Source organism: Trypanosoma brucei, chromosome 11, assembly GCF_000210295.1.
Source record: "Trypanosoma brucei gambiense DAL972 chromosome 11, complete sequence".
NCBI lineage: Eukaryota > Euglenozoa > Kinetoplastea > Trypanosomatida > Trypanosomatidae > Trypanosoma > Trypanosoma brucei.
This window is the reverse complement of record NC_026744.1, coordinates 2,259,830-2,273,038: the sequence shown is the minus strand read 5'-3', so window position 1 is coordinate 2,273,038 and position 13,209 is coordinate 2,259,830. Positions and strand designations below refer to the sequence as shown.

Here is a 13,209-nt window from a genome sequence, read left to right as displayed (position 1 = left end):
AGACGCACAGGCAAAAATAAAACCAAACACTCAGCGGAAGCCCTCCCTTTAAAAATTGAGGGAAATCACACAAGCCACACCACGCTTAATCCAGTGCTCGGGGGGCGCAACAGTTGGGATAGTAATAGACAACACAAAGTTTGTCGAGTGACCCGTTGTGCTAAGCGTTCCCGCGCGGGTGAGAGTTTTGTACACTGGACAAATGTAATCGTTTGGATCAGCAACGCGATCTACCACGGGATCTAAATGCAGCAGCGGGACGTCTACATAAAGTTCCTTCGGTCGGGACTCCGCGAGTGTGCGCCCTGCCCCGTCCCACCGAGCGCCCTCCAGGTACAAACCGTACACAATGGCGCCCTGCTCTGGTGCCGCAACAGTCGTCGGTGTCTCGTCTTGCAAGAAGGAAAAGTTGAAAGAAACAGAGTCGATTGCGACATCCTTGCGCCGCGCATAGTTTTGGAGGGTTCCAGTGAGGAATGCTTGAGGGAAGAAGAACCCACCCATCCATAGGGCGTTCGGCATACCCCTATCGTACCATGACTGCACGAATTGCACGCGCCTCAGAAGGTCCTCAACCCAACTCGAAAGAGGCTTCAAAGAAGGATACGCCAGCGCAGCCCACGATGCAGGAACGGCGTTAATGAAGAAACTTGAACCAACAGCTTCCAACTCGGCTGACATGTCTACCTCACCACGAACAGCCTTAGAAAACTCTGAAAGAGACTTCTGAACAAAGCGAAGGAGGCGATTGTATCGCACGGCTTCTTGCACAAGGACTGTGTTCATCGATTCTTCGTACTTTGTAGGATACTTAGCGTGGAATTCCTGTACGTTAAACGTCGGAGGCAGCTTCTCCATGATGTGCTGAGCCGTTTTAATCAGCATCTCTTCGCGGCTCTGATGTGACGATCCCGAGCTTTCACGCGAGACAAGTGAGAGAATGGTAGCCAATATGCTCGCACTCTCGCTTTGCGCACATGTAATATCCGCATTGTCACTTAGTCCAAACACCTCGGGTTCGGGATTAAGCGGCCACGTGCCGAGGTAATCGAGATAGAAGGCCCGAGAGCACGCCTCTACCGTGTGATATGTACCGGATGGAGAGAAAGAATAACCTTCTTCTAAAACTCCTGGAGTAATGAAGTCCTTAATAAGAGCCATCATGCAGCGTCTATCCCAATCATCCGTGACACGCCCTCCGTAATTAATCTCACCAGTAAGGAAAGTGAGGACATCGAAAGGCACATCCTCATAGAGCGATATGAATTTACGCAGCTGGAGAAGACACACATTACGATCAGAGTCGTTGAACTCGTAAGCTATGTTAAATCCCAAAGAACCAAACTTGCGACGCTCCTGAATGACGGCATGGAATAGGCAGAATGCAAAAACCATCTTCTTAAACTGGTTGGGTTTCGTTGGGTGTTCAAGATCATCATCAGTTAGTCCATAGTACGACCGTGTCACGTTAGCACGAAGACCCATGGGTGGTTCATTCGTCATCTTGACAGATATCTGCAGCACAGCTACGGGGAAAGAATCAGAGGGCATTGAAGTGAGCCACAACCGAAACTCCTTTCGCACAGTTTCCAAAGTAAAACTCTCCACAATAGCCTCCAGCGTCGGCATCCACGACGTTGCCAAGTGGCAGTTCTGAAGCAGCACCCACTGACCACGCTCTCGACCATTGCTGAGCAACTCCTCCGCCTTCCTCCCCTGACCCTGACCAAGGGACACCTTGTCCAACTTCTTCGACATGCGCATATGCTCAGCAAAGCGCAAAAGATCATTCATAGGATCAGAACCTGGTGAGATAATAAAGATAAGTGGTGTAAGACACGTACTATCCTTGTATGCATCCATGAGGTCAAACTGTGGGACAATAATAAATCGCTCACCCATATAGTGCTTAACGAATTCCTGAATAGCAGACGCCACCTTGTCCCTTCGGAAGCATCGGACGACAACAAGACGCTGCAAGGGAGTCTCCCGTCCCTGCCACTCCGCCGCAAGCGGGTACGTGTGGGCATTAAGGCTGTCAAAGAGTTCCTTGTAGTAGTTAATACATTGGGTTACGTGTTCAGCGAAACCTGCAAAGTTGGGGAGATTTGACGAAACGAACTGTATTTCATTCCATGAATTCTCTGTCAACCAATCTGGAGCAGGATTCGGTTCCTCCCCGCCGCTTCCGGTTGGACCAGTCAGCAAATAATGATATTCGTTGCCGTCAAGTTCGTCCTGCTGCTGCAGAATTGAGGTACACAGAAAAAAAGAAAAGGTAAGCTTGTGGCGTTCAAACAGGGAACGGCAGACATTTGTGTAGAAAGAGTACGTGAAGAACTCAATGAGTTTTTCAACGCGCTCTTCAATATCTACCGCCGCCTCTGTGTTCTCAATTGCGAGTAAGACTAAGTTTATGTACCACTGGAGCGAGAACTGATACATCGGGTCCACAGTAGAAAGTTCTGAGACACAGAAGAAGAGCAGTGCACCCCGGTAGGCGTGTGGACGGTACTTATTACGCGTCTCATCAATGGTGACCTCCGTCGCTCTGGCACGTACAAGATCTTCGCTAATTTCAGTGGATTTTAGCTTACTCTTTTCGAGAGCGTCGATAAGCTCTTCCTGATCAAGAATATCTCCCTCCGCCTCCTCTAGCATGCGTAGAATGTTCTCCTGCAACTCTTTTAGCTCTCTGTTTTTCTCCGCACAATCTCGGGTTAACCTTTGCTTCTCCTGCTCCAAATCGTTCCGCTCTTTCTCCACTGTTCTTGCCAATATCTGATCCTCCAGTCCACTTCGCGTAATGAAGAAGTTCAGAAGAGACACGATGACGATGGTTTCCGGAGTGTATGATGGATTAGGCAGCTTCGTTGTCATGTATAACCTGAATTTCTCGTTGTATGGAATAGCCGAATCGCCGACACGTATGTGCGGAGTGCAACCGATAAGAAACACGTTGCGGTGAAGAACTGGCTCCAATGCTGGGTCAAGAGACTCACCAACATTCTCCAACAGGCATGGAAGACCTAGCCGGATAGCGCCCTCCACCGTCTTCATGAATTTGTCGTCCGATGCCTTGCATACTTGCAAATTGTCATCCTTGTGCAAGTTCCGGATCCACGAGTTTGCCTGTCCTTGAGGGTCAATCAGTAGTGGCCACGTCCGCGCATTTGACAAAATGATCGCATTCTCTGTCGACAGTGGGTCCTTTGGCAGGCCACAAAGCTGCCAATCGTGTATTTGAACTGCGTCACCTGTGGTTGATAACAAATCGCTGTTCTCGCTAGTTTTGATACCCAACTCCGCAAGCGAGGCAGACCATGTTTGCAGAAGATGTTTGCGGTACGGACCAGTAAGGGGGCCGAAGTAGGCGATCGATGCGGCAGCTATCACCATATCTCCCGAAACACAAGTGTCTTTCACTTTATACTGTTCCACAAGCTCTTTCCATCGGACTTTCTCACCCCCAAGTCCGGCAATAAGGCGGGCAGCACGCTGTAGTTTCTCACTTGTCTGCTCAACCTCATTTTCCAATGCCGTTTGGGTGGCCATGGCATCCTCAAATTCCTTCTCAAGTTTTGCGACCGCTTCTACGACAGCATCAAGTTTCCTACGGGTTTCGGCGAGGGCTCGATTGACACGCTTCAATTCCCTCTCGGCATCCGCAAGTCGTTCGCGCAGTGGTTGAATCTCACGGTTTACAAAAAACCATTTGTACATTGCACGCACCCACTGACACATAGCCATACAAGGTACAGAAACACTCTTCACCTTCTCTGGTTGAAACTCATCATTTTCATAGTATGTACGCACCTTTTCAATGAGAGGCATGTCCATCGCCTCTCGGTCAAACCCTCCCTTACCAGGGGGTTGTACCAGTGTATCAAGAAGTTGGTTGGCGTTCTTCATGTACGACTTGGCACACAACCACCAATCTGGCGTTTTCTTCCCCCCGGGAGGGCCGCTATAGAATTCCTTGGGGCAGTTGCCAAACGTTAGCAAGAGTGCAACGGCCTCCATAACATACTGCACACCCTTCGGTGGGTTCTGGTACTTGTTCAATTCAGATATTTCCGCGGCCTTGATCTTTGACAGAACTTTAACAGCCTCTTGAAGTGCGGGTTCAGCTTCAGCGAGGCGGCTAGCGCACTCACGGCGCATTCTAGCGCATTCCTCTGCCTTTGTCGTCGCGGCCACCTCCTCTGTACGTGCTGAGGCCTCCTTTTCTGCTGCATCTTTGCGGTCTACGCGGAGCTTCTCCATGATGCCTCTGATCTCCAACTTCTTCATCTCCAACACTGGCTGTTGCGCCTTCAACTGCCCCTCAAGCTCGACGACACGAACCTCGGTATCATACAACTTTTCCAATCCGTTTTCGAGACGGCTGGCCTGCTCACGCCCGAACTTACGTTTGGATTCCACGAGGGAAATATACGTGTTCAGCAGAGACAGGTAAGACGTGGGCGTAATGTAAGAACGCCGATGGGTTTCAACAAAGAACCTCTCCGTTGTTTCCGCAGCAGATAAATGCAGCGATTTAAAGCACCTGGAGAGTCTGTCCCCCTCATCATCACCCAAATCCCCCTTGGCGCTTTGCAGTTGCGCTCTTGCCACGGAAAGCAGGGCCTCACCAGGCCATTCAGCAAACCAATCAATAGTACAACAAGTAATGAGCGCGGGAAACATACGCAGTCGTGTTCGAAAGACTTCACCGATAGGTGAGAACGCTAAGACTATATGGAGGTTAGAACGCACTTCTTTGATGAACCGTGCGTACATAGAAACCTTCGTCGTGGGCAGATTCTCGCTCATACATACTCCTTTGAACCTTTCATTGATTATTTCTATGTCTTGGTCCTCAAAAAGGTTGGGTACATCGCCAGCGGTCAGCAGCGCCGCAACGTCCTCCATGAGAGTCTGGTTAATGATTTGCGTGTCAGAGAATAGGAACGTGCGCTTCTTTCCGTCCTTTCCGCAATCCAACAGTAAACGAGCTAATGCCTCCCGCCATTCCTTCACACCAAAGTTCTTTGTGAACTCAATAGTGAAAACGTCCATCTCAGGAATGAGGAAGCACGCCAAGCGGGTTAGAGACTTTCGACCTGACCCACCAATTCCTAGTAAAAGGCAGTGACCATTTGGCATGCTCAAAACACGTGTAATACGACAAACGTGCTCAATGGCATCAAGGAACAGCACCAAGCCCATAGGATTTTCATTCGCATTGTTGTAAGCCAGGAGCTGTTCATTAAAAAAAGTCGCTAGTGCATCCATGTCCGTAATCTGCTGATAACTACGTTCCCCCGTGGACATGAAGTCACCGAAAATAAGCCTGCCGTCAGGTAGCAACGACTTGTAACCACCTTCATAACCAATCTGTATTATCTCATCATCAATGAAAGAAAGGAACTCCTCTCTATCCTCGTTACATATGAGTCTGTCGCAAAAGACGCGCTGCATTTCGTGCACCCATTGCTTCAGGAGAACGTCTCTGTTTGGAAGACTGTTAGTGTCGTTGATGTAAATCATGGGAAACACACGCATGACGTCCCGCATGTTGAACGAGTAATGTACGTGCGATGGAGTAGGAACAAAAGCTTTGCGGCAGCGTTTGAAAACATTCAGAGTCCCATCAACAAGGTTTGTTATGAAATCAACAACCTCCTCTTTGACACCTCGTTGGTGCAAACCCCCCTTAAGAATTGTATTAAGGATGGTACGTTTGGATGCCTCCGACATCTCGGGAAATGAAACATAGTTGAAGTACCTCATGAGACGGTTAGACACCTGTGTGCGACTTCCTCCGGGTGGCCCCATGGCCATAACAAAAGAGGTGTCGATAACCAAGTTCCACTTGATACCACCAACAAATGAGTACAAACCTCCATGACCAAGGAGTTGTCGAAGCAATTCCAGTGGTGGTTGAGCACCATAGCGCTCCTTTTGTGGAAGATTAGCGTCATCAATAAACACAAGGAAGTGTTTGCCAACCGGAGCACCATAGACATGCGAACGGCGTTTATCAAACTTTGACATGAGAGAGTCCTGCAACACGCCCGCTTTTGTCTGTGGTGTGAAAGAGAAGGCAAGGCCAAGCAAGCGATCGGATATACCGTTCATTACCAAACCGCCAGCCGCAACACTCTTACCCGTGCCTGTGGGGCCCACAGCGACCACGTTGACCTTCCGTTCCAACAGATGTGTCAGTACATACTTCTGGCGGGTGTTGTCAATCGTCGGTACCAATACGTCTTCGAACTTTGTCGTGCGAGCAATATCACACGTCGCACGCAGTTCATCCCAGTGTGTCCATCGGGCCTCTTCATCATCATCTGGCGACGGGTAGTACACAAAGCAGTAGTCGTACACACTTCCTGATTCCGGCAGGGAGTCGGCGTGATTATTGCGCGTTGCCATTTCGCGAAGCATATCGGCAAACTTCTCACGTCCCACCTCATCACAGGTTGCTCCGATACTCCAAGTGATCGCCATGAAAAACAGGGGCGTGATGCACTTTGCCATAATCTCCAGGCGCTCCGGACTGAGGGTTGGTGGCCCGCGCTGCCCCGGTAAACCGCCAAATGACTCTATATAGCCATCCATCATACGAAAGAATGAATGCACAAGAATAACATTTGTCGACGGAACGTACTCCCTAAGGTTGGCACGCACATACTCGATGAGCTCATCAACGTACAATTCGACAAGTTGCTCGAGGTAATCCGCTTGCGGAGCCACATATTTGGGGAGTCTCTCCTTCCACGACTTCGTGAGAGCTTGAGTTGGTACGCAGGCTGTTGGCTCCATGTAAATCATACCACAACGAGAAACCGTGGCAGGCGACGCAACGGCAAGATCCTCCACCTCAAACATCATCGTCATGTCGCGACTCATTTGAATGATCTCACCCGATACCAAACAAAGTTTCTTGTTCTCATCCAGGACAGTATTCATGGACTCAATCCACAGAGCATCCACAGGACCGTCAAACATAACCCAGTGTTTCCCTATTTGATTACCTTCATCACCGTACTTGGCTGCCCGACGGAAGAGAACACAGAGCACACCGTCTTTCCATTCACCATTTTCGTCGTAGGCACCGTATAGCTGATCCATAGTGACAGCCTTTGGATTGCAAATGTGCGTGAACACCTTCATGTAATCACGAGCACCTACATCCTGCCCCTTACTCTGCATTACAGAGCACCCTGAAAGAGCTTTTTGCAACGAGGTGTACGCCATGGTTTTGCCACTACCTGCAGGGCCCACAAGCATCAGACCATGCCGAAGGGTTGTGACATCGTATAACTGCAGGCATTTCTCTATGAAGCCTGGGACCGGTTGAAGTTGACTGCTTGTAACAACCTGGCGAAGGGAGTCAACAACGACGCCGTACTCAGTGGGGGAGAGCTTCGTGCCTGGGAACAGATCACTGATAATACCCTCAAACAATATAATGTCATCTTTGAGGAATTTGGGCGCATTGGAATCACGCAGTGCACGAAGCAATAACAAATCTTCATCTTCGTTGGGATTCTCCCGCTTGTTTAGACCTGCAGCGGAAATGACAGTGTTCACCGCACGCATACCAAAGTCATAGTGATCCTGAGACGACAGCTGCTCAGAACTCAGTTTGAATGTCATAACCATTTTCTGCGCCAAACTACGAGCCTTCTTGTACCCATACGAAAAGAGCCTTATCTCACCAATCATGGCGTAGTCGGGAACCATGCAAGCAACGGGACGGAATAGCACCTTCAAGTTATCTGGGAGCTCGGTACGGCCAGCGTAACCGGGGTTCATGGTGATGAACACTGCGTGAGTGGGGTCAACAACTACTTCACTTCCCTCAAAGACGATGCGGTACTGTTTCATCACGCAGGCCTGCTGCAGGTCCGTCACCTGCTGGGCCACAACGGAAAGCACCTCAACGTCAATACGGTTAAACTCATCAAAGCACGCCCAAGCACCGGCCCACGCAAGTCCCTTGAAGAATTTGGCCATAGACAGACAGGTCATACCTTCTTGGCAGTTGAACACAACACATTGTTTAGCAAGTGCCTTGGCTAAGTCCTTGGTCGTTTCTGTTTTACCTGTACCCGCAGGTCCTGCAGGTGCACCGCCAAGGCACAGAGCCAAGGCTCCTGTAAGTGTTAGGTAGATACGGTCAGTGAGTGGGGTTACAACCAACCGTCCAGTGTTGCCAAGGTACTCACCGCCATACACAAAGTGGGCGTCTACCTGTTTGATGTGGCACATCCGATCGTCAGTGTCAAAATAAAAGCGTAACTGTTTGATCCACTCGAAGGACTGTATCGAGTCAACCTTGTGCCGCGTCATGGCCTCAACTGTGTCTTTTGCATGAACCTCAACGGTGATGAGGGCACCCATGTTGATGCGCTCCCGCGCATTGAGGGGTGATTGTACAACATCAACTAGCTCAAATAGTTGATGCTCAAGCACCCGAAAATAGTTTTCCACACTTTTCTCAGCCACCAAGCCCTCCTCACAACCATTCGTCCAGAAGATTTGTGACACGGCGATGACGCACTGAGCCGCCCATTCAAGAACCCACTTTGCACGCGGGGTATTGCTATACGCATAGAAGGATTGACGTAGTTGCTCAGCCACAGCTTCCTTCATCATAGTTTCAACGGAACCTAGCCACATCTCCACGTTACCCTCGGGGTAAACCACGTTAACGCTTGGTACATGCTCTCCCTCACCACTGAAAAACCCATTGATCTCGTTGTTTTCCGTCCACGAGAGGCGCTGTATGAACTCAAATAGTTTACTAATGTGGGCGTCAATGCGTCGAACCTCTTTGGACTGCGAAAGGATCTCCAGCAGTTCTTCATCCGAAAGGAAGTAAAAGCGGGGGAACGACTGGCGCTTCTCTGCGAGGTAATCGTTGAGCCCACGCTGCACCTCCTCAAGAATGCGATTAGACTCTCGCAAACTTTCCAGTAACTTGCTTGTTCCGATACAGAAATCCAGAACGTTGGGTTGATGATGGACAGTTCCCATGACGCGACGCCATGTCTTGTCAACGCGATCGAACAGCTTTGTAAGACGGGGTAATTGAAGTGCAATATCCTTGGCATTGAAGATCGGCTCAAGGTAACGCCAAGCTCTCTGACACTCCAACCACTGCTCAATGATATCGGAAATAAGGTTGAGTGAGCGCTCCCAATCGGTGATGGCCTCTGCATAGTATGCCTTGAAGGGAGAAAACTGCAGTTGCTGTGTCAAGTTGAGGTGCTCATCCAGCAACTCAACAATCTCAGACGAATCTTTGATTATGTAAGTATTGCTTTCCTTGTACGGTTCAATTATAAATACCCTGCTCTCCCATTTGGCCCGCATGTCCTTAAGCGCCTTCTCAATTTGTGCTTCCTTCGCCGCCACCTCGCAATGAGGAACAATAACGTCCTTAAAACCAAGCAGAGGCTCAAGGTCCTCCATGAGCAAAATCGTTTCACCTGGGACGAGAGGCAAGTTTAGTTTTTCTGAAAGGCCCTTCCAGTGGCGCTCCTTCATGCCAGGTTGGCGCAGAGAGGTTACAATCGGGACCCATTTTTTAAACGCCTCCACCTTACCCCGAATCTCCGACACGATCTTTAGCGTTGCATTCTTATCCTTGAACGTCTTGGACAATTGTGTCATCGTCTTAAAGGCGTTTGTCACCACTGTATCAATTTCTTCGTGGTCCAGAGAATCAAATGGGTCAGCGTGCCAGCGGCGATAACAGTCTTGCCATTGGTAAGTGGTTAGCCACAAATCACTGTACGGCTTAAACTCCTTTTCTAGCTCAAACACACTACGGTAGTCCGTGAGCTTATCGCCAAAGAGGCGCTGATCACTGTTAATCGAGCGGGCCTGTTCAATGCACTTACGGATCTCAATACTGTTCACCTTCACCTCTGCCGCAACCTTCTCTGCCTCTGTAGCGTCGGTATACTTGGAGAATGTTGCCACAACACGTTGCAGAGCATCCACCTTCTTGCTGAACTCTTCGGCCTCTTTCTGGAGACGGGCATGGAGTTCTTCCTCCACTTTCTCTAGCTGCTTGTTGGTTTCTTGTATGCGCAGTGTCAGCTGTCGTGGCCAACTGATGGCCTCCCACTTCTGCCGCGATTCCTCGTCACTAAGCTCATACTGAAAACCATCAAGCACATTATAGTACTGCCGCATCTCCTCGATTTCAGCAGAGAGTTCGGAGATGCGCTCAGGTGTGTTGACAATTATAGCTTTCAGCTCGTACAGCTTCTCAGGGGTCTGGGGTTGTTTCTCCACTACTCGCACAATTTTGGTGAACTCCTCGCGGATGTACGATGTCTTGGTCTTGGCAATCTTACATATGAGATTCATCACAAGCTTCGCAAGTTCATGCTCCTTGCTAGCCATAATCTGGCCGAATGACTGGCAGTCCACAACATAATTGCCCACTGTAATAAAGGCAGGGAGCTTCTGTGCCACTACTTTCTTCGCCTTCAAATGGGCGCGAATCTCCTCCTTCATCTCCTCCATGGTGTGCTCCTGCGCAGCATACTCTGTGATGAACACCTTTTTATCGAGACGAACCAATGGTAGCAGATCATCATAAGTCTGCAGGTAGTCCCTCAGTGGTTTCATCGAATTCTGCAGCGCATGGCGCACGCGGTCTCGTAACAAACAAACTCGCTCTTCCTGTTGTTTCACGGAGTCTAAAAACGGCCCTTCACCTTCACGTCGCCAGAAATACTGCGACATCACAAACTTTTCCACCTGTGGAATGGCATCTGTACACTGAATGGCACTAAAAAAGAGGTCAATGATTGCTTCCTCAAAGTCCTTGAAGGAAATGCTGTAGGTAAACGACCCGTCCTGTTCGGCAAGCCTAATGGTAAACAGCGGTTGCTTCTCCACACAGTCATCGGCATCACTTCCAGGCCACTTGTTCTCCACGTTGTTCATGTCTATCACATTAACTGTAAACTCTGATACCTCCTCAAAAAAGACAGTAAAATCCTGCAACGAAGTGTAAACGAGGTCAAACAACGTGTCTTCCATCATGAACTTCACAGTCGTAAAAAACTTCTTCAACTTCGATATCTCATATATTTCCTGCTTTGACTCGTGCACGTTCAGCCACCCCTTTCCCGCGGAAACAAAGCTGTTCCTAATCACGTTACATATGTTTTCCGTCCATTCTCCTTTAAGATATTTTTCAACTGCTGCCATGTGGTCCCTCTGCAGCTTTTGAAACTCTGACAGCTGCATCTGGCGGGCCTTCGGAAGGTTAAACAAACTCCCCTCCAAAACCTTCATACACTCGCTTCGGACCCCGGTCAGCGCTGTCACCACTTCTGGTTGAGTGTAATAGGTTGAAAAAGTAAAGGACCTTTCTCTTTCTGCGAAGTCAAAGTCACCAATGGGGATTACAGAACTTGGGTCTGACTTGATAGTCCGTCGGATCTCTACATTTGGTCCTCGCACCAACTCCTGCAGGCTCATTTGTGTTGTATTAGCCACCATACGCAATGTTGACTCGTCACGCTGCATCAGATCCTGTAGGAGGATACGATTGTGACTGCGCTGCCATTCCAGTGTTAACTCGGCTATGAGGCGCTGGGCACGCTCATCGACATCAGGGAAAACAGCTTTGTTTAAGTTGGGAATTCCAGTGCCAAGACGTAGAAGCCGATCACTGAGATTGGAATCTAGCCCGGGTAGACCATCCGTAGGCATCGCGTCACAGCACAAACGGTAGCGAATCCAAGCCATAGCCTTCACACGCTGCTTTTGGGCATTCACGAGGCGTTCCACATACACAACGGGGTCCTCCGCCAGTAGGCGCACGTGGAAACGTGGCACAACAACGGGCGTTTCGTCCGGTACAGGTTTGGCGCCCCAGAGTAACTTCACCTCATTCCTGGCAACGTCCCAACCGATAACACGGCAGGGCCGCATGCGGAAATCGGAGTTCATGAATTCGTATATTCCTTCGGCGGGAAGGTAGCGACCAGCGGGGTTCTCATTCTGCGCTGCAATTTCCATCCACTCGGCTGGGATTCTACTATCGTACGACGTATCGTCGAATACCTGCAGGGGTAGCTCCTGGCTACTTTTGTGGGCTAAAAGTTTCAGCGTTAACCCTGCAACCTGAACAAGGCGGCTTACATCTTTCGATTCGTATAGTCGGCGGCGGCGCTCTATTTCAATCTCACGCGGGATACGCCCCCGCTGGAACTCAAAAGGCACTTGCACCTTTGGTTCGAATGCCGCCTGGTGGGCATCAGGAAAGAGAACAGCCGTCTCCTTGTAGGTGGCACTAATTGAAACAAGGTCCAGTGGTTCCGCTGTCTTGGGTCTCTCACTTACAGTGTCGGTGGCTGTTAGCGACTGTGAGTCAAGCCTGGAAGTCGTCGGCCTTTGCTGGCCGGGTTGGTGGTCCTTCGTTCCATTTTCTTCGTCCTTCCCGGTGGTTCCCAACACCTCAGGACGGAGAAAGTGTTGAAGCATCGGCAAGCTAAAGTTAACCGATGGGAAGCTTTGCGTGTGTCAGTGCTTGGGTACAAATGTCCCCCTCTAAGTATAACGGTCCCACAATAAAGGTGGTTCTGCACCCAAAAGATAACAGAAGAAGTAAAGAAAAAACGGGAAAAGAGAACCACTACAGAGAAACAACAGGTTCAGTAACAACGACGGCGACGAGAAACGCTGTGTTTAAGATAAACAAACACATATCACAAACATTAGTGAGGGGAAGAGAGTGCTGGTGGGTAGGCAAAGGGAACGGGGGGAAAGCACGTGAGAAGACGCACTAACGCAAAGTGTACTGTCAATAGGAAAAGAAAAACGGAGAGAGTCCTGTGGAAAAGAAAAAATCAGTTTCACAGCTGTGTGCAGAAGGAACCACAACCCAATGAATGAGGCACCCTATTGTTGGGCTCTTTATCTTTTGGCATCCGCTAGGTTTAGGTAGCCAGCGACGTACGCACCCAAACTTTTCCAGATGAGAAGCACACTAGCTTCTACTCACCCCCTCCCTCCGTGCAGATGATCAAAGGAACCAGTCTCTCTCCAAGTCATGTTCCTCGGTAGGTAGGAAAACAGTAAAATGTATTGCGAAGGGCTACGAAAAAAATTACACCCTACCAGGGCCCGCGTATGTATTCCAGAGTAAGCAACTCCGGAAAGAGAGTGAGGTAATACTGCACTATG

At 49.5% G+C, this 13,209-nt stretch overlaps 1 protein-coding gene across 1 annotated transcript; it reads right to left on the bottom strand.

Moving 5' to 3' along the window:
* Positions 1-48: 48 nt before the first annotated feature.
* TbgDal_XI9320 (dynein heavy chain, putative) lies at positions 49-12,507 on the bottom strand (the record flags this gene model as incomplete). Its single annotated transcript, XM_011781775.1, has 1 exon — positions 49-12,507. The coding sequence occupies one exon, from the start codon at positions 12,505-12,507 to the stop codon at positions 49-51; it is 12,459 nt and encodes a 4,152-aa protein (XP_011780077.1).
* Between the last annotated feature and the right edge of the window lie 702 nt (positions 12,508-13,209).